Here is a 26,914-nt window from a genome sequence, read left to right as displayed (position 1 = left end):
TCATCATGCTTATGGTCATTGTACTTTCATCTTATGTAAAATGTAACTTTTTACACGGTTTCAATAAACGATTTGTAATTTGTAATTTGTAAATTATAAATTTCACTAATAATTTGACGCCGCCAATTCCACTGGTCTTCGAAATACGTAAGCTACACTGTTGACGACTATGACACTCCTCACAAACCACATTGTGAATCAGACGCCGATAGGCTTGTATTGATATTTCCTACTATATACCTTCCAATTATCACTTTATACAAATAGATCGGCGTTAGGTCGCATGCTTTTCTTTCCTGGTGACAATATAAAGCAAAATAGTTGCAACCCCGTAAATGCGCTATAAGTCCAATAAAGTGACGGTGACCCGTTATAAATGTTTCCCCAGCTTCGCTTTTTTGCCGTACAATCAAAAATGCCCTCAAAAGACGACATGGAATGATTATTTTATTGATATTTCCTACTATATACCTTCCAATTATCACTTTATACAAATAGATCGGCGTTAGGTCGCATGCTTTTCTTTCCTGGTGACAATATAAAGCAAAATAGTTGCAACCCCGTAAATGCGCTATAAGTCCAATAAAGTGACGGTGACCCGTTATAAATGTTTCCCCAGCTTCGCTTTTTTGCCGCTACGCGGCGCTTTGGGCCCTTGCGTCGAGTGGAATATAAACCCTTGCCCTGTAGTTCAGTAGGGGATTTGGTAAAAACCCCGGTAGAACCAACGAATTCCATTATGGTTGCATAGCAAAAATGTGTTGTCTTTTAAAAAAATCCAAAAGCCAATTCCTTCACCCTTTTACATCCTGAAAAGTAGTGTCCCACAAGCGGGGTTTTAACCGTAATATTACATGCACGCATGAATTAATAAAACATTATTCATGATATACACAAAGTACCATGCACGTGGTTCAATGTCCCTGACCCTGGTTTATGTTATTTTAAGACCCACTAGACCATAACTGGCATGACTGTACAGGGAAGGATTTGTATGCACAGAGCTATTTAAAGGAATTTTCTGGCCATTTTCTGGGACGGACAACGAGAAAGAGAATAAGGTAAGACGGTGGTCGCCTCGTTAAAGCATTTTCAATGAATTTTGGTCTGCCATATCAGATATTATTAGTGGTGATATGTTATATATGGAGGTTCTATATAAAACTTTATTGGTATAACGACATCATGACATGAGTTTAGTCCGCGCCTTCGTTTCCTCTGATGCCTTGCTCAAGGAAGAAACCAAGGTATATAATGTTCTATGAGTACTCAGTGGGAAATAGTACATCATGATTGTGATATGCATATGCAACAAAGATATCTTAATTTGACTTCCAGGACCAGAAGGAACATCATGGCTCAGGGGATACCAGATGACGAACTGGCGGCGATAAAGGTCCGGATCTGCCTGGAAGAACTGAACGAGAGAGAGACTGAGAGAGATGGCCAGATCCAGTATATCAGAGACTGGATCACGAAACACAAGTGGATAACATGCAGGACAGGTGAGATCCGGATCTCATCCGGACCTGTTTTGTTGCAGTGACATCAGTGATTTCTGAAACGTTGGTCTATTTTTTTAAGGAAGTGACTACTTGGCAAGCCCGGCTTACCAAACAGCGACTTTTTCTTGTCCTGAATGGAGAGCCGAACTCATTAATATTAAAGTAAAGTCTCCAGCTCGCCAAACAGGGTAGATTTTTTACCTGTTTGGCAAGCCCGGCTGGCCGAACAGGGTGGCTTTTTAGTGCTGTTTGGCAAGCGGCTCTCCAAACAGGACAAAAAAAGATGCCTGTTCGGCGAGCGGCTTGCCAAATAGATCCGGCCTTTTTTTAAACGATGCCCCTCCCTTTGCCACCCTCCTGGATCCTGCCCTTCTATAGACCTTGCCGAAGAAGACGAATCAGAGCCAAAACAAATCAAATGCGCAGACTCAGAACGTATAGAAGGCTTAAGCCGACTTCGGACAATACGATAAGCCACTGTGACCCTTTGTCCCAGGTGAAACGCATGACTGGTCAGCGCCAAAACAAACTTCTTCGATGAGGTACTGATCTGCACTCGATCGTAGTCAATATTATTAGTTTTGAGATTATATCATTCATTGCTAGATGCATGCCTACAATGATAAAGCTACAGGTGGTACACTTGAAGCTGCAGATGACTCATCAATTCAAGCCTGCCCTCCCAAACCTGTTTCTTCTTTCATTCTGCAGCGTGAAAAGCTAAGAAGGACTTCACAGATACCTTAGTTGTTTTTTTTATGTTTTAAAATCCCAATTTTCGTGTTTGTACACAGTAAAACAGAGGAAAAATCTGCATTTTGATGAGGCCATAGACTCTAAAGTCCCGCGAGGCTAAATCAGTGCCAACACCTTTCCAAATTTCTCTCGACCCATAGCTAATTGGCCCTCTCTGTCTTCCCCAGATGACGCGTTTATCCTGCGGTTCCTGAGGGTGGCCAAGTATATCATTCCCAAAGCTCAGAAAAGAATCGAGAACTTCTGCAAAGTCAGGAGCTCCGAGACTGATGGAGAACCGCAGTGGTTTAATGCTGAATTTACGGAGAAGAAGACGATGGACTATCTGAGAAAGGGGTACGATCGCATTATGCTTTTCTTGATCACTGCCGGGTGGAATCATATGACTCGTCACGGTAGCTTACTATATGCATAGTACCATAATGCATAAGACTGATGCATTATGAGAACCTTCACTTGTGGTGCTCAGTGAGAGAATGGTAATTAGTGTTCAGCCACCTTTTATTGGCGACCCGGGCGGAATACGTGATTGGAGTCTATCACAACAACGACACAGTACCACCAGCTATTCATTAATTGTAGCATTCCTTTAAAGTGGAAGTCATTGCTTGACGGAAAGATTGTTGGTTCGCCTAAAACTTGTGACCTCTTTTTCACAGATGGGTCTACAAGCTTCCGGGACTGGACGAAAAGGGCCGAATTGTGGTCATGACAAAGTTCGGTAAGAGTAGATTCTCTGTTAAAGGAATCTCCCGTCAGGTCCATAATAATGACCAGTACCATGTGGCACAATATCAAACATGCCGCTCTATCGCCGTAGGGCGTCTCTCTATCCCTCTATTCAAGTTTGACGTTTGTCCTGATCTAATTCGCCTCGTTATTGAACCAACGTACATTAACTCTACGTATTCTAATCTAAAGCAAGGGCGTTGACAACCAGTTGAAATGAAAATGTCAACGCTCTTTTTGATTATGAGGTTAAGTTCACCCCGATTATCGTAAGGGAAAGCAACGGTGTCGGGCATGTTTTCTGGTTCAGCGTTACCGTAATGTTCTTTTTAAGGTGTCATCAAACCTAAAGGCCTCGACACCGACGCTCTGTTCCGCAGCTCCTGCCTGTTCTTCGACTGGCTCCTTCAGTTCGAGGAATGCCAGATCGCAGGCCTCATCTTCATCGAAGATGCGGCGGGCATCTCCTTGGACCACATGACCAAATTTCCCCATGATCTCATGAAGAGGTCCATGTCCATTTGGCAGGTAGGAGGACGACCTGATGAATTAGCCACTGTAACTAGTTCGCGCAGCTCGTTGATGCCCCTTTAAAACAGACCGTGACAAGCCAAACACCTCTATATCTTTCAAATCTGCGTAAAAAACATATTTTTCAGTGAAATTGGGCACTGGTTCTTCTTAGCTGAGCATGTTGATGTGATGTTGGAGGACGTGTATCACTTTTTAGACCTAAAACCTTTGAATACTCTTTGTGGATCATGGTGAACACACGCGTTTAGTGTGTTTCGTTAATGATAGAAATGACTGTTCTCTTCTCCAGGACGTGTCCCCCATGCGGCTAAAAGAACTTCACTACATCAACATGGCGAGCTTTATGAATGCATTCATGGAGATATTTAAAAAGCTGGCTCCGAAATACGGAGAAAGGGTAAGTATGTAGAAATACAAATGTAGTACATGTATAGCAATCTTCCGGCCCACGGGGTTGGAAAATCGTCGCCTTGTCTACGGCTAAAGCTCATTCGGCGGAGTAAGTAATTTGACAATAACGTGTCGAGACAGCATTGTTCGAACGTTTCGAGAGGTGAGGTGATTTGACCGTGTTGGGAGCGTGACAGAAACGTGATTTGAACATGTCGGGAGGCGGTGGCACATTCACTCAAAAGTTTATATTTACCTTCAAATTGATGTTTCAGATGAAAATCCATTGGAAGCCAGAGGATATCTTTAAAAAGATCCCGAAACGTATGCTCCCGAAGGAATATGGCGGAGATGCGGGCACAATTAAAGATCTTGTAGGTGGGTAAAGGTGAAGTTCCGCAGCGGTCGTCGATGGCGAATTTACAGGAAACATGTGGGATTGGCTGTCGAAAAGAGGGACAGTCGCGGTGATCCTGCTACGTCCGTAATGTCGGTCCAATTTTTAGTGTCCCCATGATGACATGATAAAGGACCAGAGGGATCATTCTTTCAATGAATTTGTTGCTATCCTGTTCCATTAGTAATCAACAACTGTTTTCTAAAGTTTTTCAGTGAATATTCAATTTCTGAGAAGCTGATAACTTGGTAATAACGACCCGAATTACATCGTTGGTCCTTTAATTGTTTTGTAGATGCTTCAATTGACGGTATCGTAAAGAGCAAGGGTGAATTGGATTCACTAAGGACTTGCGCAGTTGATGACTCGAAGCGGCCGAAGGATATCCCAGAGGGTGACGGATGGGGAATGGTCGGATCATACAGGAAGATCAACACTGACTAAAAAACCGCCCATGTGTATGATAGATGAAGGTACGGTTTAGCGGCAGAAATACGTGCTTACATCGAGAGGAAATAACATCAGTAAAAGAGCTGACAACCTGCTGTTTTATTTCGGGGCGCGTAATGCCACACCATAGACTTCTATACAATGTTGGTTCGTCTATACACAGAGCTTAGTGCGAAGATATTCGCGTGCGTTTAATTAAGCGTTTTTCGTAAACAGAAAAAAATTGCGAAAAAAAGTTACTAAATCCATCAATGTTTACCTTGTCCCATAAGTATACAATGAAGAGCAGTCTGTAAGTCAGTTCATCTGTCATTAAGGTTGTTCAACATTTTGTTGCGAGAGAATTACATGTACATTCGTGAACGACTAACGCATTTCTCATTAGATTTGTGAAGCAGAGTGTATTTGTTGACTATACATTGCAGATGTAAATAATCATTAGTATTTTTTCACATATCATGTCCCGGTAAGCAATCAAAATTCATATTCATAATGTAAATCAAATTAAATGAATAACATATCTCACATAATAATAATGTAATATGATATTATGATGACAAATTTCGTTAATTTAGTCAATGGAAAAGACAGGTAAACACGACAAACCCGTTTACCCTCTCGCCATCCTCTCACATCGAGAGGTAAAAAAACAAGGAAAACCCAAAAGACAGTCCCGTCTTCACAACACTTGACCCCTGACCACTGTGGATGATGATTCTCCAATACCAGGCATGCCAGGGATTTTCAACATACGCCGTCTCGCAATATTTTAACTTGACGTCCGGGTGAAACAACCTAATATCGGGATGGGAAATGGTGTCCCTCTGTCCCGGCCGAACATCCAGCCTCTCAGCATTTTCGAGACGTTCCACATTTCACTGTCGACATCAATTGAGCAAACGGAAGGGCACGTGTATGGAAAACTAGACACCCTGTACAATAATTGTCGGCTCAATGTTTTGACACACAGCTCATTCTTCAGACAACGTGGGGTATGTTTATCAGAGGCGACGACTGGGAAGTACCTCTGCCGGAAGTCCAGAATGCTTTCAGGGCTAACGTTCTAACAACTGCCGACTCTATATGCTGGCTGGCGAAATTACAAAATGACAGACCACAAACATCTTTTGTTTCTACTGTCACAGTGTTAAAACTCCTTTATTTCATTATTCAAACAAACGTTTTATCAGAGACACATCACGCAAAACAGAAAATGAATTGCACTTTATCCAACCTGCTGGTCTCGTAGCATCTGCACGCTGTGAACCACGAGCCACAAACCCGAAGTCAGTGCATGAAATGAGTACTCTATCACACGAGATGCAACATGTCCTATCACCCTATTATATCACAAAAGACCAGTATACTAATGCATACTGGTGAATTCGATCGAGATGAGACAACCAAGGTTAGGCAAAATGTGAAAATTAACAGTCCCTTCAGGTGAAGTGTAATTTGGAGTTGGTCGTTGAATATATAAATGTGCGACTATAGCTTTCGATACTGGTCAGTTATTTTCCAAAGCCAAAGGATAAATGAAAATGACTTGATTGATGCTATAGGCTCTCTACGAGCGTGCTACGCATTGAACACAAAGCCGTTGACGTCATTTGCAAATGCTCTATGCAGTTTCAGGCTTACTTCAATCATTTTTATCTGAACCCTGATGCGGAGCCAAACTGGTATCACCTGAAATCTTGCCGCGAACTCTAATGGAACCCATATCCGTTCGCCTGGTCAATTCTTATACATCACAGTAATCCAGTGCTATTTGGGCAAGTGTGTAGCAAAATGTTTATATTGCATTGTGTTGAACGTTGAATTTTCTTCCTCATCATCCCAGCCAATCATGCACCGTGTGGTAAGATCAACTCCATAATCTAGAATTGTGCGCCTGCTAAGGAGATGATGACTTGAATGCAATGGTGGAACCAGTGCCCACGAAGAAGTTCCACGTCGTGCAGCAAAATTCGTCGAGGCATCGCGTTCGACGAACACTGAAACTCCTTTCAAAATGCCAATGTTCCAACGTGGGTTGGGCACTAGTTGGAGATCTTCCTAAACGAGCCCACCATCCCCCAACAGTCGCCCTCTATTACCTCTCGGGGCCGCTTCCGGTCGTCCACACCGCACATCTTGAGCTTTTCGTATTCTTCCCCGCAATTTTTGATTCTTTCCATCGTTTTATCTGATATAAGAGAAGAATAAATAATATCATCAGGACACCAAAACCAAAAGCATCAGATAGGCTAGAACCTCAACACAAAGCTGGCACGCTGTTTCCATAGTTGCCAGAATAAAACGACTTTGCATGTCTTTTTTTGCTGTGATGCAGTTCAGACGTGATGCCGTCAAATCGAATGTGTTGTATGTCATCACATGTTGCTGTACTTACCAACTAAATCCATGGTGGGACCAGCCTCCCCTCCTAACTCTGTCGGGAGCATTCGTCGTGGGACAATCCCGGTCGAGGCATCGGACTTATTGTGGTAAAACATCTGGAAAGATGGTGTACGTTTTGTATAGTGTGGGCGAAAACAGCAATACCGGCATCTAATTTGCCCTCGCACTAATGGCTTCTTCAAGCTCAGGTTAAACTATTCCTCTTGTACGCGCTTCAGAAAAGGTTTTGGTTATCACACGCGTAGTTTCAATCACCCACAAGTAGTCCTTTTTAATAGCGCGTACTCAGCCTTCCTTTGTAGCTGACCTTCGAAAAAGCCTATAAATGGCCTTGTACCCTCATATTTGGCTTCCAAGAAAGCCTTGTTTTCTACTCACCCTATCTTTGTATTTGTCCTTTAAGAAGGGCTTGCACACATCGAGGAAGGTCTTGAAGAAGCCGGGGAGGTTGATGTAATGGATGGCTTTCAGCCGCACGGGATAGACATCCTTGAAAATGAATCAAAACGTTTTTCTGAGAACAGACCAATCAAACGTTACAAAAAAACCTCGTACGGTAGCGGGTTTTTTTCGGATTTGAATTAGGAACTGTGTAATCAACTGCATGCACAAACCCCTAACATCTCTTAGTGACGTCTCCAGAAACCGTCTCAGGTTAGACATCGTGTAAGGCAAGTATTAGTAAGCAAAACGGGTGGACTCTGCGGAATAAAGGGACTCTTGGCGTATCTTCCTACCTGCCATACTCCGTGACATCTCTTGGTAACGGCAGGCGTGAAGGGTTTTAGATGGGATAGCGTGATCCCTTGGGCGTCCATGAGGATGTTGATGCCGTTTATCTGTGTCCGCTCATCGATGAGCAGCATGTCGAAGACAAGATAGATAGCCCGGAACAGCATATCGAAGTCCATTTTCTTGGGGTTTAGGGCACCTGGGGTTAAAAAACACATATACATATGTAAAACATTAGTGACTTATGCGAGACATTTGTAGTAGTCCGGGCTAAAGCTACCTCGATGTTTTCTTAAATCTTGGTCTCTCTGGCTAGAAAATTCTGAACAATGGAGGAGGTCTAATTATCCAGTGGATCAAATTTACCTTCACACCGGCTTAACTCGACTGAAATGAAATCATGACATGACATTGTCATCACCACGACTGATCCTCCTCTGATGAGGAATGTTACTTCTGACCAGTGCTGTACTTACCAAATTTGACCATTATGATCAATCTCCCTTCATCATCGGTGCCAGGGAGTTGGTACAGAAACCTGAAAAGTTAGGAACACCTTATATTTTGCACAGAACTGCAGACATTGACATAATGCCAGCTAGTGGCCAACCACAGATTACACTCCGGATGCAGTGGACCGCCCCTCACCAAAAGGAGATTCAATTAGGATGACACAGTGGACTACCCCGGGAGTCTAACCACGGATAAGATCTGGCCGAACTATGGACCCCTCGGCCAATGGGAACATTATGTGCGAAGATCTAAATCAAAAAGTGCATCAGTTACAAAATGTACTCTTCTTGAGATATCCTATACAGGCAGGCTGAAATGAAGGGATATTATAAACCCGGAGAGAAAGTCCGAGGAGGTCACAACCTATTGGTTTCTAGTGCATATTAACCTGCCCAGGACATTTTTTCTGGAGGACTTAATCTCCTTTCACACCGAGCATACCCTTTTTTTAAGTAGTCATAAGCGTCCTTGTCCAGGACTTGGTTCTCAAACCACTTCGGTTCCCCGTCGCCTAAAGATGATCGGCTCACGCAGAACTTCTCTATTCGCTGCTGGGCCGTCAGCAACGAGTACTTGGCGGTGCGGATGAAACGCAGCAAGAAATTGTCGTCTGAAAAAGAAACATCGCATCGTGCTTTAGGGTACCCATATGCAGGTTTCACAACCCCTATTCGAAACGACGAAGTGCATATATCGGGAATGAAGCCAGTATGGGGAACAAAAAACAGAACCTTGATTTTTCTGTCTTTGAGTTGTGTCAGTATGAAGCCAGTATGGGGAATAATCGAGACAAAAAACACAACCTTGATATTTCTGTCTTTGTGTTGTGTCAGTATGAAGACAACATGGCATGGTGAAATAATTGAGACCAAATATGGTGTCTATCGTTACTACATGTAATCGCTATTATTGCCATTAGCAATCGATTCTCACCTGTTCGTGCTGTCAAATATGGATGGTCCTTTACCCATGTCCTGAGCGAATCCAACCGACTTTTTCGGTCTTCTTCAGTTTCAAATAATTCTCGTCTGCACCGCTCCTTCGTGGCGTCATCCAACATGGTTGTCTCCCCTGACATTTCAGCTCTCGCGCTGTCTGGCGTTACTGGCATGAGAAGTGGGGTCAAATTAAAAGACGCCCTCGGTCCAATAAGAAAGCAATTTCCGTCCAAGTGTCTGTGTTTTTTTTGTCTCCGGTAACTTGAACAAGTTTGTTAAGCTAAAACTGTGTACTTTTCAATTTTGAGTTATTATGGTGATGGTATGGTCACAATAAGGATACAATGTATCGAAAAACTCCTGAAATATTTCAAATCTAATTTGATATTTTCACGCTTGATCACGGAATTTAGATGTACTCCTTGACAAATATATCTGCCGTCAAAGTTGACCCGTCTTCTCGAATGTTATAGGTTGTGACACAAGGACAGCCAGACTTCAGGTTGCCGAGTCGCAGAATTGAAAAATAGTTATGAAACATACATGCGAGGCGTCGTTTTGAAATATGCAAAATGTTATAATCCGTATGGCTGATATATCAATTAGCCTGGACAAATCTGCGGGATCAACGGGTATAGGCCTGGCCTTTTGAAAAATGAACGCCTGAACGGGCAACCATTTGCATGATTCGAAAAAATGGGTGATATGAATAAAGACTAGCAAATGCTTTTACTCCGGTTTTGTACAGGAAGGCCTAGTGTAAATGTACATGGAGATTTAGATAAAAGCATTTGCTAGTCTTTATTCATATCACCCATTGTCTCCAACAATAAATGGGATTTTGCTTTGCATATCACTCTGTAGTGATTGTCCGTCGGGGCGCGAGGCCTGATCAATTGTGGAGGTCTACTATTTGCTTTGACAACGCCAGTGACAACCGTTCTTTTGAAACCATAACAAAGTTTGATAGAGAATGGAATGAGATGTTCACATTTTGGGCACCAGTTCAGGACAAAACGCGCACCTGCTGTGTGGCTCATGCAAATCAGGTGATCGAATATCATCTCACCGTCACGGTTTTTCGTCTCCTAAAAAAAGCATCATGATCTCTGGCCATGACACGACCACGGACTTCTACAGGGTTGCCCAGAAATTTTTCCCTTGCACAATAGAATTCTATTGTGTATCCATTGTGGGAGGGAAAAGTTTTCTGGGCCACCCTGTACGCTTCTATGTCGGGAAGTCCGTGATGTAACTGTACCGCTCTTGGATTGTAACTTAAGCAATATATATATAGAGGCCTACTAGGTAAGGTTCCTAGGCCGGGGGACCAGACCGTCACAGTTGCATCATCTAACATCTTGGCATGACACCAGATCAAATGTGTAACAGCATATAATTTAAAATTGTTTCTATGAGGTCAAGGATCACGTCTATTATTCGCCTGGTTATGGTCATCTTAGAAATTTGATTTGAGAGCATATATTGTGAATGCGGGGTTAATATGAGGGATATGGAGCACACGATTCCGATATTTGACCACACTACACAATTGTCGACCACGAAGGCCACGTGGTCACATCGGCACAGTGCAACTGACGAGTGTATAGATCCTAATTGATAATGGGCCTACTCTAAATGTTTGAACAAATAAGTAGGCTGGTCTGGAATAGTCACTACCAAGAGACAACCTTAGGACGGTCTCACCCTGTCTGTCACAACCTAGAAGAGACACCGCAAAATGACATAATGAGAGATTACCTGGACGTGTTATTATAATGGCCCCCTTCAATTGTCTCAACAGGAAGGCTGTTCTGTAATAGTCATTACGACCAAGAGACAGTCACAACCTTAGGACGGTCTCACCCTGTCTGTCACGTCCGAGAGGAGACACCGCAAAATACCAGACTGAGGGATTACTTGGACGTTAATCATAACATCGACATCCCCAAGACGACATTACGGACAACGCAGATTTTGCAGGGACCACAATATGCCGATATAATCTGAGAGGAGAAACGTCTTGACCTCTTCGAAAGGAGATGTCTTTGAGCAAACCTAGTCATATCTTCTTTCGCTCTGCTTATCATGTCGAATCGTTCATGCAACATGCCCGACATATGCAACCAGTTTTGTGTTCGAGTAACGCTGATCTCGGGCTGACAGACCCGTCATTATCAGAAAATAGATATTAGGACCCACGTGTTTATGAAAGGGCTTAGTATTACACTTTCTGAGGACAATCGGATGGTTTTGTATCCAAATCTAGGCGCATTGAAGAACGTTTCGGAGCAAGACGCCATTTAGGTTGTTTCTAGTTCAGTCGCATTGAAGACAGTTTCGGTGTTCTATACCCTTTTAGGTTGTACCCAAATTTGGTCATATTGAAGAGGGTTTCGGGGCATAGACATCCCTTGTAGGTTGTGCCCATATCTGATCATATTGAAGACAGTTTCAAAGCATAGACACTCCTGGTACAGGTAGGTTGTGCCAAAATCACGTCACATTGAAGACAGGCTCAGAGCAGATGCTGAGGAATTTGTTGGCATTGAAGACAGCTGTTTCAGAACATAAGACATCCCTTGTAGGTTGTACAAATCTGGTTGCATCGAAGACAGTTTCGGAGCATATACATGATGTGTAGGTTGTGCCCTTTTCTGGTCGAAGTGAAGATAGTTTCGGGGCATAGATGTGTACCACATCAGTTTCAAAGCGACATGCTAAATAGTTCGTGCACATTGAAGGGAAGGTTGATATGTGCTGCCATCTATACAGGAAGATGGTAACTAAGAAACCTATTATCAGCTTTCGACCGACTACTGTAGTAAGCCGTCCTGAGAACTTTGGGGAGGTGACACATCAGGATAGGACCAACTTGATATTGCCACAAATACATTCAATACAGAATATTATAAAGCACCATATTTTAATTTACAATGATATTAGATAACAGCATGAAACAGTGGTATAATTGTACATATTGCTTTTTGCCTAAACGCTCCAAAATCAAATGTGTAAAATTTACAGTGAAAAATACATACTGAACTCCAACCCAAGGAGACACTTGACCCTGTACATCGACATACAGAGTCATTGTACCTTTAGCAATCAACTTGAATTGAAATGAACCAATGAAGTCTGCCGATTTGATAAAACTGATTGAAGTAACCTACTTCGAAAGATGGGTGACATGCATATTTCTAACATCTTAAAACTAATGACCTCGACTCAAATTTATAAACAGGTTCCTATAATCGTGTGAGTTTCAAGGCAATTCACCATAAATACATTATGAAATATGTTATAATCCTACTTACATTTACATAACTACATGGTATCAACAACTGTTGATACATGTAACATACAAATGAAAAATATTCCAGTTCATTAACATTATGCACTCTAACTTTTTACAGAGTATGAAAGATAGATAAATTTACAAGATTACATGCGAGGTTTTGCATTTACATTTTTTTACAGAGTATTAACTTGAATTCACAGAAGCCGAGATTAACAGTCCATAATTTACATTTCAGTACCGAACCAATCTATTGTGGTTCCTTTCAAATAAGGTAGGTTATTTTGCCGATACTCCCAAACTAGTGACGAAGCCCTCATTGGGAACAAAGAACTAATAGAATAAGATAAACAAGCCCAGCACACTAACACTAATCAAAAATATGTTTTTGATCGAAAAATATTGAGAGAAGCCTGAGATTAGAAGACACTTGGTGGAAATCGGACAGAATTATTTGCATAGTCAATCAATTAGATTGATAATTATCACTTGAACTGGACAGAATTGGAGTATTGAACGAAATACACCATTTCAAAGGGGAACTTGAGGTCAAGCTGGTGGTCTTCATGTGTCTTGCCTGCACAGTTTGGGAACTGGAGGTCAAGCTGGTAGTCTTCATGCGTCTTGCCTGCACAGTTTGGTAACTGGAGGTCAAGCTGGTTGTCTTCATGCGTCTTGCTTGCACAGTTTGGGAACTGGAGGTCAAGCTGGTTGTCTTCATGTGTCTAGCTTGCACAGTTGGGGAATTGGTAATCTGTTTGATTCTTTGATATTGATATTCCTCATATAACATGTACAGGCCTGAACACTTTTGATATAGTATGAGACCGGAGGGACCCCTATTGGCAACATGGTATAACCTAATCTGGCCTACCTGGATTCTGCCCATAGCTTCCCTTTAAAGATTATGTACACATCAATTACAAAACTTGCAACTTACTTAAAATGTACGCAAAAAAACACGAGGCATTTACAAAGAAGAACCTTCAGAAACACACTTTACACAATTGCACTAATAATACCAATTGAAATAGCTCCAATTTGCAGCAGAAGTTGCAAATGTTTAGTTTGTAGAAATGCTTGGAAGCCCCTGAATCTACACGACTTAATCAGGAGAAGCACCTGGAAAGAAATAAGTACCTTCATTGGAAGATTTCTACTTCTTAAATCTTAGCATGATACAATTGTTAAGGATATTATGCCAGATACATACACGCCTATCTTCTAGAGCAGGCTGCATAGATAATTTTCTTTGATTTTGGTCAAGCTTTCACACGCAACCAACCAAGAAACTTTAACACACAGGGGTGATTTGATACCTCCTGTTGCTCGCTGATACTTCTGAATCAGTTTAAAAGGCGGCCATCAAATCCTTCTAAGGCAGATTCTTGCTCTTGGAGTAAAAAACCTTCATCAGCTTAAGGAAAGAATCTGCTCAAGAAAAACTTGTGGGCGTCCCTGTTACCAAACAATGAGACGATACCTTTGATGCAACTTGATCATCATTAAGCTACAACTTGTGGACTGAAAAGTGTAATAATCTAATTGAAATAGCGAAATACCCGAGAGATATAAGAAAAAAGATCTGAAAACTCTTCCAAGTACATGTATTGGAAAGTTGCAACGGAAGAAAAGGATGCAGGCATATAATCAATAGAGCACATGTACATGAAACTGAGGCTTATTCATAATGCCAAGAATAAATAAAGATTACTCTTTGTTTTCTTGGTAATGTGATTCACTTCTTCTATCAAATCCACAATGAATTACCGCGTCTTAAATTACATATCTGTACACAACTTTTACAGAAAGTCAAACTATGAAACAAACGAATAGAAAATTGACCATATCCTTTTGAAAATTGAGCATTTTGAAATAATTGTAAACATTATCACAATGTTAGACATATTGCTCTCAAAATAAACAAAACATGCATTATTTGTATAAAATGGCAACAAAACTGATTGGGCGAAAATTAGCAATTATCCTCTGTACGTGTTGGACAGAGACATCAAAATCAAATCAAAGATTGGATCAAAATCAGATGTCAAAATGCTGTTAACTGAAGAATTTCTGAAATCCTAATAAAAACATGTCCTTTGAGTCCACAATGTCCTTGCCAAAATATCTAAACCCTGACAATAGCGATCCACACTCATGAAGTAACAGTCACTGGTTACTTGGATCTCAGATAAAATTATGCACGGTGCGGCAGAGACAGGACCCTTGTCGTAGTCTCCACGCCATTTTCGCAGTCATAACGTATTTTCTGGACTATTTTTCACTTGCGTGCAGAGCGCTATTTAGACTTTGACAAGCCTATTACGTTCCTATTACAGTTCTGGTAAACCTGGGCAAAGAATCTGTCGAGGAAGTTTCCAGCGTTCTTCCTCGCTGCTTTGCTAGTCATAAACTGCTCTCACTCGGTTTTAGCAGGATATTGTTCAAGTCTATGTCGTAATTTTTCCGATCATAGTCCTTATTGGTGTAGAACTCGGCCCAGATTGGACAATGGTCGCTCACGAGGCCACCCCAGCCCCAGCGGCCATCGGGGATGAACGGATGCGAGAGGCCTTCTCGGACGACATGGCTGTTTTCTGGAACGAGAAAATAAAAGTCACTGAATTAGTACTTTTAACACAACAAACAGCAGAGGTAAGCTTCAGACTTCACACTTCATCCAAAGTCTAATCCGAATCTGGGCATACAGTGGAACTCAGAAGAACCTCAACACTTCTAACCAGTACACATTACACTGAGGTGGAGTGAGGTGTGTTGGGCAAAAAGAGACCTTGAATGATAGAACTGTACTTTGAGCAAATAGATCATTCATTGTCAGTTTATTTTTAAATTGTTAAAACAATTCTTTGGGGTATAAAGGAATGGGGTCAAGTTTTAAAGTCAATAGATTTTAATATGTCTCACAGAAATGAGCTGAACACCCCTCAAACAGTTCAAGGAGAAGAATTTTAAGAAGGCCTGAAAAACAGTCTAAAAGGCATTCTCTGATCTATACTCGTTATAACGGATACCAAGAATGAATAAAGACGACACTTGAATAAAGAATTCATGCTGATACAAATCATACACACAGACGTTTTTGGATTATCTGTCCAACAATATATTTGAAAATCTTAGCGTTGGGGGAGGAAAATGAAACTTAAGTCTGAGTATACTAAAAGATAAAACGCTTGACATTCATTTCAATAACACTTGACTATAACACTTTCATGGGACAACATCATTGAAAATTTCAGTATAAAGTTCTCCTGTTTGGAGTTCATGACATAAAATACATTGCATTTGCGATATGAAGTTTTTTAATTGTACAACATGAAATAGGCCCGTGTAGGCCCGCATTAATACCAGGATTCGTTATTTATACACAGGGCACCTGTTTCCACATCGCTTTATATTCAAATCATCTCAGCCGACAATTATTCCCAGGGTGAGCAGTAAAACTACCAAAAAAAATTATGCAAAAGTTCTGCAAAATGAGAGTTTTTACATGTCGGCAATTAAGTGGCAGCAGACCAAACACCATTGACATGACTGACAAATGTTATCCATCAGACACACATACCTACTTTGATCTTTGTCACAGGTCGCAGTGATAAAAATTTCGTGTTTACACAGCGCTTTATGCTCTACTTACTGGTGTACACCCTCCTAGTCTGCTTGTTGACCCAGATATGGTCATATTGCCTATTGCCCTTGAGGTTCACCTCGCTGATATTCGTATTCTCATCGTCTAGCACATTGACATAACCAGCATCTCGGAGATCATTGAAATCTGCAAAAATACAACAAAAAAAGACTACTTTTGCAGTGTCTGAGGGCAGCCATCGAAGTGTATTAGTTGAACCACACAATCACAGCATCAAAGAACTTGACCCAAATTAAGGAATTTAAGAATGTGAAGGACCCCTAAGTCCCATAATATATCTGCATTATAAACAAAGCCGACACAAGAAAGTTTACAGAAAGTTTACCTGTCAACCTTCAAAACTTTTAAAACCAGACTGTGCATTTTAAACGCAGCACAAACAAATATCACTTAGCTGAGTGAGTATCTATAAGTCCCCTCCTCAAAGCCTCTCCCTCTAAATACACTCCTGAATACAGTTTTCAAAATAATACCAGGATACAGAGTCGTCTTTATGTTCAAGTATTTCAAATACCTGTCATACATTTTAAACAGATCCTATTTCGTATGATGCTCTACTTTATGGTCATCAAAGAAAAGCTCGAGTACAAAAGCACTAAATCCAAAAATATGTCAACATAATGCAACCCTCTTCATCATGTTCATAATGCCCTACATATATGCTCTGATGACCACATCGGGAATCACACTCAAAGTTACCAACAGAATTCCAATTCCCATGCATCACAGGAGATGTCAAGCACTATTGTCAACAACAGCAATGAAGTTTATGACAGGAATATCAAGTGCATACATTTCTATTGTACTTCAGGCAAAACTTGAGTTCCATTCTTACAAGCAATACCCGTGTCTAATTCACCCCTTACAAACAGACTAGACTACTTTATACACTGTTCATCAAGTGGAATGCTTAACAACGAAAGGACATTTTTTTACAAGATATTTTTGTACGATTTTATTTTAAATGAAATGGCCAGGGCCATTGTGCTCACCTCATGTGGAGGAAAGATGGATAAAGAGCATGGTATTGTGTCATGTAGTGTTAGGTTTGATGTAGGTCCAGGCAATTACAGTTTCCCCAAAATGGCCAATTTACAGTTTATTCGACCTCTGTGACCTTGAAAAGTAGGTCAAATCAAAGAAGACCCGAGTGACACATTGAATGGTTGTTAGAATTAGATGTACCTATGATATAAAATTGGTGCCAATCGGGCAAGTCATTACTAGGAATAATGGCATTTTGAAGAATTTAGGATTTGGCCCCCTCCCTGGAGGCCAAACGGCAAATCAGATCGCACCAAACTTCGGTACCTGAGATCACCTGACCAAGGGGTACATGTGTACTTAATTTGTGATCAATAGTCATTGCAGTTAAGAAACGTACCATAGTTACGGCCTGACGGCGAATTTACGCCATTTGACTTCTGTGACCTTGACAAGAAGGTCAAATTAAAAACCTGTGTGACATATACTGTATGGTGGTTAGATTTACCCATGATATCAAATTGGTGGCAATCGGGCAAGAAGTTAAGGAATAATCACATTTTTAAGGTTTTTGGATTTTGCCCCCTGGTGGTCAAGTGGTGAATCATATTGGACCAAACTTCGGTCCCTGAGATCACCTGACTAAGGGGTAAATGTGTACCAAATTTGGTATCAATAGTCATTGCAGTTTAGAAACGTGCCATCGTTACATCCTAACGGCCAATTTACACCATTTGACCTCTGTGACCTTGAAAATGAGGTCAAATCAAAAACCCGGAGGATATATGATGCACCTTTGCTAGAAGTACCTACCATATTTTTTTCAAAATTTCCCCACTACTATTAAGGGAGATATTGCATATTTTCACTTTTAACGTTTGGCCCCCTGGTGGCCAAACCATGAAACGAATCGGACCGAAACTTGGTCTCCAAGGTGTCATTACATAAGGGTACATGTGTACCAAGTTTCAACTCAATAGCTCTAACAGTTACGAAACGTGCCCTGCTAACGGACGACGGACGACGACGACGACGACGACGACGACGACGACGACGACGACGACGACGACGGACGCCACGGTATGGGATAAGCTCACCTCTGCTAAGAGGTGAGCTAAAAATGGAGCACTCTTGGAATGTTTTTCAACAACATGTCTTGTAAATATATTATGTTGCCATTTATCGAGCAACAGCTGCAATAAGTTCTATCTAAACCAATGACAAAATGCTAATTCTCTCATTTTAGACTGCCCAAAAGAATCGTAAATACATCAAGATATCATAATGTACAACGGTCCAGAGGCCTTCCCTGCTAAGTACTTCAGCTCAATATTCTCTATTGTTCACCTTAATAAGGATAACAGTCCGAGGAGAGACGTATTGCACAACATGGCTCATATGATCAGGTATTGTTTTGAAATGAAAATGAAATTTCGAAATTACATTTTTATCCCCGGGATTCCCTAACTGATAAAAATATTTATGATCTCAGATAAGCCTAGCTGCTTTAAACTGAATACATTCCAATGCATTTATGTACATATGCAGACTAACATTATTGTAGGCCTATGGTTTAATCATGCAATACAGCCTACTCATTTTGTGCCTGTGTAAATACTTGTGATGTCTGGCATCAGCTGACAAGCTTGCATACAGCAGGAAATGTCAACTGAATAATCAAGATATTTATGTGGATACCGGTACTTCTATGTGATATATCTACACAACCTGGCCTTCATGTTCGTACAATTACATGTAGGCCTACTATCATTTACGACTCACCAAATAAACCAAAGGTCATGAAATAATCATAATAAATTGGTAGAAATAGCCCTAATGCACTGCCCAGTCATCTGCAGGTTGTACTGAAGTCCACAGAACGTCCCACGAATAAGTGGGTTTTGGCAGCTTTACACAATTTAGATGACGTGTCGTCACGTGCTTGGTACCCTTGAGGAGGGGGTGTATTAGACACGCCTTGATGATCATTGCATAAGCCTTACTATGGTATGATACACAAGGGCTGAAAACATGTCAACTGCTCGGCTTACCTTCCGATTGAGACTCCAAATTGAAATCCCCCACCAATATGATATCCTTCTCGCTGATGATGTGATCCTGTACTGCCTCAACTAACGAGGGTATCGCCAGGATCTCCTTCTGCAGGTCATCCATGTGCTCGCTCCTCTGACCAGAAGCCTTGAGGTGAACGCTGGCTAGCACAAAATCGAAATTATCAATCTGAAATGAAGATTCGGAAAATTGTCTTTTGAAAAGGAAGATGCCGGTAATAGTGGGTCAGCTATACATGCTTCCCGAAATTGGTGGCTTGCATTGGAACTAACTTTTTCCCCTTGTCCGTCATTAAAGGCATTCAAGTGTGTTGGTCAACCATGACTATCTCCTTTGTCCCTCCACCATAAGGCCTAGTTTCCCCTCATGACATCACCATCTCGGACACTCAGCACCCCATTTCTGGAAAGGTGTATAACATATGCTAGATGTTGTCATCTCAATTTAGGGTACCAGCAAGACTACAGCTGCTGCCCTGACGTAGCGCTGACTGCTATTTGGGTATTGCAATATGTTGACAGAGACATGACATCAATTTTGGAGGATAGCCTATTGAAAATCAGAACCATTTTTTTGCCAATACCCATTACAGACCAATTAAGTGATAGCACCATCAATTTTCCTGTGTCCAGGAAATATTTTGGGTAAGTTTGTGTGATTATTCACTCTCCCACAATGTCTATCCTAAACAGCAACTTCGATATTCATTGGGTTTTTTTATTACCTTAAAGAACCCCATGTACGGCCGCCGCACGAAGTACCTCTCACTCTTACTGGAAGCTTTTTGGATGAGTTCAGCACTGAAGAGCTCCAAGCCATTGCTGGTGTCGTAGAGGAAGCCATTGTATTCATTGCCCTGTAACGCCAAAAGAAGCATTACGCCATTAGCAAGCCATGATAAGTATACAATACACTGAGTTTGCAAGCCCATGGTTGAGAGGATCCATGTATTTATGGAACAACATTGACTTTCGTTAAGAAGGCGTTTGCAGTACATTGTGAAACTTTTTCAGACCCTGCCAACAACCTGTCCGTTTTTTCCTTCTTCCTACCTGATGTTTGGCCTCAAGTCAAATCTACCTTCCACACTCAACAACTAACCAAGATGGAAACATCTGCACTAGACAAGTACAGTCTACTACTATAACTGTGTAACCTGATGTAGTTTATTAGTAATCGGACCTCAACAGACGCGAGTCGGGAAAGGTATGTATGTAGGAACTGACGGATAGCAATGAAAGTCAGAATGAGCCAAGCCAAGATGCAGCTTCCAAGAAGAGTTGTATAGACTTTCCTGTACTTCACTCTCTAACACTCGCATGACTCTGCATCCAAGCAGTGTTTTCACTGGTTTTTGATTTGAACGCAGTAACCTATATTCATTTTATTATGTCTCTTGCTGGGTCACCAATTTTGTTGTCTAATACTTTTTAAAAAGTCAACTTTTTACAGTTTTGTCGATTTTTGTGCAGATGTTTCACGGTTCCAGAATATTATAGACAAAATAATTCTTTCAGTTCACACACTGACGTTTGGGGATTCATCATGCCTTTCATCAATAGTTTCCAACGTACAAGGGTCCAGACATGCCAAAGGGCTTTAGCCCAAAAGGAATAGGCATGATGTTCTCCTATTGCCAGTACCCAGAGACTGAGAGAGTAGCACTCATTCATACCTGGTACATCCTTCCTGTAGCGTCAGACACCGCACACTTCCATGAACCTCGATGTCCCGACCACCTCTTCATCTTTGGAAGACTGGGATGATTCAATTCGGCACAAACCTGTTTACAAAAACAATATCACGATTTAAAATCAGGACAATTGGGTCGGAATGTGCCAGTCGCAAAAAAACAACATTATGTTTTGGGCATGAATGCTGCCTGGATGCCAGATAGACTGCATTATTTTATTCATTGATAGGATTCCCTTCATCATTTTCATCACTCATCTAAAAAGCTCCCCTTAAGTGCTAACACTATCAACACGGCATATTTGTGAATACAATGAATACGGCATATTGTCAAATACTATGACTGCAGCGAATCAGGAGGACATTATGTCACCAGATGACACATCGCAATGATCCATTCCATTAGCCAATAGTTGGAGCAAAAATCAATGGACGAACTATGCACAGTTGTCATGGGAAAGGGGTTCCATGACATCACTGCTATCAATATTGATACTACGGTACTTTCTCACTATGTTTGCCAAGTAGTACATGAGCTTTACGACTGATCAGTTTCCATTACTACTGATCAGTTATATAGAGAAAAATCAGGTTTGATATTCTAGGGTCGGGCTCTAACATTCATGTCATTTCAAAAGGCTGAACTGGAAACCAAGGCATAACGTTGTCGCAACAGGATGAACCTGCCTAGACAGCCACCTGTGACTGCCAAAGAATTGAGAGTCGAGATGCTCCCTCAGGTCAACTCAATTGTCATCATATACAAAAGATTTTGGCAGCCTGATTGAAAATCGTTGGGTTAAACCACACAGACACAGGAGGCGACATCACCGACATTTTTCAAACCTGTCTAAGTGAGATATCTCTCCATTGCGTCAACGGTCGTCATCCATCACAGGATGATCATATGACAGATACTGTTCAAAGAACTTTATACGACAATGTAAGTACCAATGTCCTACGTCAACTCTGGCGGCCAACTACATGTAAAATCAAATCATGACTCGTCAGCCAGTAATTTAGTAATTACTAGTAATCCTGCTGATCAGGCCATTATCTCTGTCCATTCATTGAAATCATTGACAACAACAAGTGTTGGCTGATAACGTTCCTGTGATAATGAGAATTCAGAAAACCCTGTTTAAAACTGATGTCCAAATAACTAACATGCACAGACTCAACAAGTTTCCATATATCTTTAGAGGTGATTCATTGTCAGGCATTACATGCAGCCCTCTTCGATCAAGGTTGAAAAAGTGAGGATGTGGTTGTCAGTCAGAAAAGGAGAGTTCTTTCTAATTAAAGATACTAACCTTTTCTAAAGCTTCTTTGTCCGCTAATTCTTGAAATGCAACTAAACTCAACCTGAAATACAATTATAATAAATTATTGTTTCATTACACCATTTACAAATACACTAAGAAATTTGAAATTCTCCTCTGTGCTCCCAATGTGGAACTGCCATTAGAATTTCAGGCCAGCAGAAACTGCCGAGACACCGCAAGCAAGTCTATTTTATGTTCAGCCAGCAAGCTCAACTAAGTTGCAGTCCAATCCATCAATGTGGTGCAAGAACAGACAGCTTTTAACACCCCCTGGCTAAAATTTCTGAACCTGGAATCAAAATATATGTACTCACCCATTTTCAAGCACCGTCATACACACTACTTCCAAACAGCCAGGATTGCATGCCTTGGCCAAATTGAATCTCTCAACGTTCCAAGACCCAACACGAAATGCACTGATATCATCCCTCCGAAAGTTAAATGACTTGCAGACAGGACGAACATGTTTTGTTTTCAACGGTTCAAACTGAGAGAGAATATCTACTTGCGAGGCAGAAAGGTTCATCCCACCCAATAAGGACGTAGTCTCTGTACTTTTCAATGATTTGCTATCGCTGCTGCGGTCGGATTCGACACCCGGCCCAGCGCTTTGTTGTAGCAGGAATCCGTTCCCGCGCGGAGGGGGCTTTTCAGCGTTCAACAGGACACGATGTCTAAATGCAGCAAGTAAAGCGGGATGAATGCCCTTGACCTTTACTAAATCATCCATGCCGCGAAACCGGCCTTTTTTGTCACGATATGACACAATATTCTCCGCCAACACCTGGTTCAATCCTTTTACCTTCATCAACTGGAAGATGTTTGAATCGTTTATCGAAGGTTTCGGACGCACTGAAGTATTACTTGGTTTTAGACGGTTATTCACAAACAACCTTTCACTTTGATTGGCTGGAAGATCAAGATGGCTACTCGAAGGTGTTGTGCTCAGCGAACCTTGGTTCCGTTTCACGCAAATCTCTTGTCGTATGACTCCTAATTTTGCGGCACCGACACCAGACACCAACGCCAAATCCTCCACTTTTTTAAACCCGTCAATTTGTTTGCGGTACGCCACAATTTCCTTTGCAACATTGCGATTTATTCCCGGCAAGGTCATCAACTCTTCTTCAGAGGCAAGGTTGATATTCAGCAAATCAACGACAGTATCAACCGAGTCCGCATCTGTGACCATATTAAATGTCGCACTAAGGTTCCGTTTGTGTCCCTTAATCTTGCGTGGGGTCATGTGATTTTCATGGCAGTAACTCGGGTTATTGCGTGGGATACACATGCTATTCACCCCTCCCATTCTGATGGCTTAGATTGTTCACACCAGACGAAACAGTTTGGAACCAAAGGACTTCATTTCACATAGGTACACATCTTTCCTCCTACTCTGAAAAGACAAACATTTTGCGTTGATTAGAACAAATTGGAGTTCAAACATGTAGCTCTAAAAATTGTGACGCACCACGGCAAAATGAGTCGCATGTCGCACAGAAGATGAGTCTGAAATGACACCATGACATAACAGAAGGAATTGATATACTCAGATTTCACAAAAGGCAGACAATAGTGAAATGAACAACCAGTCTGTCTCAAACTTTCAAGCTCGGAGCGACATGCGACTCATTTTGCCATGGCGGGTCACAATTGGTCTTTTGAGAGGAAAATCTGAATAGCTTTGATGTCATAGAATATATACACCACCTCTGCATATTCACACCACGGTGTTATTGTTCAAAATTCCCAGTGACAATTTGGGTGATGAACATCCAAAACTATTATATTACTGAACTGTCCAACAAAACAAGAATTGAATGGTTGTCGTCTTGCCATCTCAGATAAAAGCCGGTCAACAAGAAATAACACTCGGCAGACTGCACAAAAGATCTTCATCATTGTATGAGATATTTTGACATACTTGAGGCTACATGGGCTACATGGGCTACATGTAGGCCTACAGCTGTACAGTTTGACCTAAGAGGGCCTGTGAACTGCAGACATAACAGAGAAACTGACTCTAACAACATGTAGAAGTATTTAACCTCTAGCCAGTGGCAGTGCATGACATCATATCTGTCTAAAAAGCCCAACATGAGATGACATGATGACTGACATGGCTAAGTATCCTATTTTAAACCCAACTCCCAGAGGAATGCAAAACAACCGTCTGTATCGACGGCAATAATGATGACCCTTTTCTGCTTTTCCCTGAACTACATGTTTCCAACTACATCTACTGACCGAGAATCCCTTTTGACAATGATGATGACAGTGATGATAAACCTTGTTGTACTGGTACCTGTCAAACTATCAATTCAAAGTATCCAGAGGAATGAAATTCAGACCATATCGTAATAGGGCTGGTCTTAATGCAAATTTTCCACGAAATCTCCAATCCTTGATGTCGAATATGAAGACTTATGGAAAAGAAGATGAGTGAGCACAACACAGTACAAACTTGTTGAATTCAATGTGAACGGACCAGTGAACAACATCCAAATGGGCCCAATAGACCCAGGACTGAAAAAAAGGGCCTCAGTTTGATTGATGTCGCATACACATGACACATGAATGAAAGCCCAAAACTTAATACACTCACTCCCACATGCATGACTCAATTGATCAATTGATCCTTGATCACAATTTGAGTGGGCCAGCGGAAGCGTCTCGTTAGACAGTGACTTATCAGCAGATCAATGTGTGCTTTGAAAATTGATCCAACAATGAACTTCGATCTAGGTCAACTATTGGTCTCAAGGAAAACAATGTGTGTTCCAGTCTCACCTCAGACGATATGAGATTGAGATACTACATGTAGTACAGCTCATGTTATATTGGATTGTCCTTGTTAATGTATGAACAAGATTTTTCAGAATATTGCGTAGGTTTTCATCAAATGTCCTCAATTTGATTTCACGCTCTCATAACATCTAGTGACTCAATGTCAACGTCCCCCTTGTCATTGATGATGGACAGCGATGACCTCAGAGACATGACAAAGACATCAGGAGCAATCAATTTTGATCAGGCATTGGTAGGACCAGGACTTCATAAACCAGACACAATTAATACAAAATCCCCAGGCCTATGAACAGCTGGTGATTTGTTGCAAACAAATGATACTTGAGGCCTATTCAAAGTTCAACATAAATGACTTACATGTCAAACTTGTCTCGCAGAGTGTCTGAATTCGGAAATTATTCTGAATTATGACTCCTCCAGAACTGGCATAGCATGCAGTGCCACTTAGCATTGCAAAAGAAGATTTCCAGGTAATGCTTTTTGCCTGAAGGATAATTACTACCAAGAGTGGTCGTTATTATCTAATTACGCCTCTTTGCATTTTAAAAATGATTGGGCACTTTACAGGTACTGGTAGAGGTATCTTTTGGTGCAGTTGTTCTGAAAGTTGGCACTGGATCAAGATCATCTCAGCTGATACATGATGAGAATGATGGGAAATAGGCAATAACAACATACTGCAATTAATTTAGTCTTGTGTTGTGGGTCTGGTCAATAAAACTGGGCCAACTTATGGTAGAAATGTCACAAACATCATCCCAGCCATACATGTTATGTAGGACAATGTAGGAATCAAAGTTTTTCTTTTTCCTATACAATTGATATTGAATTTCTGTACTGCAGAATGCTGAGTTTGTCACTCCCGACATGAATATTTGAAAAATATGTGAAATGCCACAACCTGTATGTTACACAATGAAGTTAATCATAAGGTGGGTTTTTCTGGGTATTTTTGAGGGATTTTCCATTTCTTAGTTTACATTCACAATTCTCGACAGCTGACGGTGACCAGGATGCTGTCAAAAAAACTGCTAAACAAGGTGATTATTGTTGGCTCAGTTATCAGAAATAACTTTGCTACTCCAATCCTCCGTCATCTGACTCCGTGTTGCCCGGCCCGTGTGTCTAAACATAGGCCCCTGAATGCTAATTAGCGGGATTATCGGGCTAAACAATGGGATTAGCTAGGAAATAATATATAGGGAGTCCCGCTAATTAGCATTCAGGGGCCTATGGTCTAAACTACTTCTCTCAAGCAGGACAATCAATCCTTTTCCGTCCTTTTATCTAAAACGTAAGTCATTCAACAAAAACTGGGTGTTCTGATCCCTAAACATGACAGAAAAACAAAACTGAAAGGTTAAAAGGTCGGGGCAGATGCCAGAAATGCTCAGACTGACTTGTGACTATGTATTAATTTTATAAACATTATAAGCTGTACAAAATGCATACACCAATGTACACTGTACATTATGTACAGACAATCGTCATCAAAGTGTACTGTACTGTAAAACCGAAGAATGAAGGCCCCTTAATCTCCCCTGCCCACTCCATTCTGAGCTAATGACGCTACATTGAAACAACTTAACGTATACAATAAATCGAGTCCTACCTGTAGGATAACTATATTTTTCAAATTGAAGCTTGCTTATTAGGTTTATGAACGAAAATATCGGGACAAATTATCACAACTCGTCCAGATCGGAAATAGGTCAATGGT

At 41.2% G+C, this 26,914-nt stretch overlaps 3 protein-coding genes across 5 annotated transcripts; 1 reads left to right on the top strand and 2 right to left on the bottom strand.

Moving 5' to 3' along the window:
• Nucleotides 1-932: 932 nt before the first annotated feature.
• LOC135495567 (alpha-tocopherol transfer protein-like) lies at nt 933-4,953 on the top strand. 2 transcript variants are annotated; one of them, XM_064784361.1, is made up of 8 exons: nt 933-1,061; nt 1,339-1,505; nt 2,429-2,597; nt 2,921-2,982; nt 3,325-3,518; nt 3,814-3,921; nt 4,190-4,292; nt 4,607-4,953. In XM_064784361.1, the coding sequence occupies exons 2-8, from the start codon at nt 1,355-1,357 to the stop codon at nt 4,753-4,755; spliced, it is 936 nt and encodes a 311-aa protein (XP_064640431.1). In that variant the 5' UTR covers nt 933-1,061; nt 1,339-1,354; the 3' UTR covers nt 4,756-4,953. The 2 variants fall into 2 exon arrangements, with proteins under 2 accessions (XP_064640431.1, XP_064640430.1); XM_064784360.1 differs by lacking the exon at nt 933-1,061 and adding an exon at nt 1,105-1,247.
• Nucleotides 4,954-5,886: 933 nt separating this feature from the next.
• On the bottom strand, nt 5,887-10,161 carry LOC135495569 (alpha-tocopherol transfer protein-like). The gene is made up of 7 exons (XM_064784364.1): nt 9,343-10,161; nt 8,851-9,019; nt 8,373-8,434; nt 7,902-8,095; nt 7,543-7,653; nt 7,157-7,259; nt 5,887-6,949 (listed from the first exon to the last, which is right to left on the bottom strand). Exons 1-7 carry the CDS (start codon nt 9,518-9,520, stop codon nt 6,804-6,806), a joined length of 963 nt encoding a protein of 320 aa, XP_064640434.1. The 5' UTR covers nt 9,521-10,161; the 3' UTR covers nt 5,887-6,803.
• A 2,095-nt stretch (nt 10,162-12,256) lies between these two features.
• On the bottom strand, nt 12,257-26,912 carry LOC135495566 (endonuclease/exonuclease/phosphatase family domain-containing protein 1-like). 2 transcript variants are annotated; one of them, XM_064784357.1, is made up of 8 exons: nt 26,807-26,912; nt 22,701-23,782; nt 22,375-22,426; nt 21,045-21,152; nt 20,094-20,225; nt 19,348-19,537; nt 16,301-16,438; nt 12,257-15,242 (listed from the first exon to the last, which is right to left on the bottom strand). In XM_064784357.1, exons 2-8 carry the CDS (start codon nt 23,693-23,695, stop codon nt 15,052-15,054), a joined length of 1,806 nt encoding a protein of 601 aa, XP_064640427.1. In that variant the 5' UTR covers nt 23,696-23,782; nt 26,807-26,912; the 3' UTR covers nt 12,257-15,051. The 2 variants fall into 2 exon arrangements, with proteins under 2 accessions (XP_064640427.1, XP_064640429.1); XM_064784359.1 differs by lacking the exon at nt 26,807-26,912 and adding an exon at nt 24,692-24,861.
• Between the last annotated feature and the right edge of the window lie 2 nt (nt 26,913-26,914).

Source organism: Lineus longissimus, chromosome 11 (assembly GCF_910592395.1).
Source record: "Lineus longissimus chromosome 11, tnLinLong1.2, whole genome shotgun sequence".
Taxonomy (NCBI): Eukaryota; Metazoa; Nemertea; class Pilidiophora; order Heteronemertea; family Lineidae; genus Lineus; species Lineus longissimus.
The sequence above is the reverse complement of the archived record's forward strand: the minus strand, read 5'-3'. Positions and strand labels throughout refer to the sequence as shown.

Excerpts from the sequence above, each read along its gene's own strand:
- LOC135495566 (XM_064784357.1), bottom strand. The coding sequence starts at position 23,695 with ATGGGAGGGGTGAATAGCATGTGTATCCCACGCAATAACCCGAGTTAC. Across the intron at positions 19,538-20,093 it reads CGTACATGGGGTTCTTTAAG|ATTGATAATTTCGATTTTGT; the intron begins GTAATAAAAAAA and ends TCTTCATTTCAG. Across the intron at positions 16,439-19,347 it reads TTTGGAGTCTCAATCGGAAG|ATTTCAATGATCTCCGAGAT; the intron begins GTAAGCCGAGCA and ends GTATTTTTGCAG.
- LOC135495567 (XM_064784360.1), top strand. The coding sequence starts at position 1,222 with ATGCCTTGCTCAAGGAAGAAACCAAG. Across the intron at positions 3,519-3,813 it reads GGTCCATGTCCATTTGGCAG|GACGTGTCCCCCATGCGGCT; the intron begins GTAGGAGGACGA and ends TCTCTTCTCCAG. Across the intron at positions 4,293-4,606 it reads CACAATTAAAGATCTTGTAG|ATGCTTCAATTGACGGTATC; the intron begins GTGGGTAAAGGT and ends ATTGTTTTGTAG.
- LOC135495569 (XM_064784364.1), bottom strand. The coding sequence starts at position 9,520 with ATGCCAGTAACGCCAGACAGCGCGAGAGCTGAAATGTCAGGGGAGACA. Across the intron at positions 8,435-8,850 it reads TATGACTACTTAAAAAAAGG|GTTTCTGTACCAACTCCCTG; the intron begins GTATGCTCGGTG and ends CTAACTTTTCAG. Across the intron at positions 6,950-7,156 it reads TCCCACCATGGATTTAGTTG|ATAAAACGATGGAAAGAATC; the intron begins GTAAGTACAGCA and ends CTCTTATATCAG.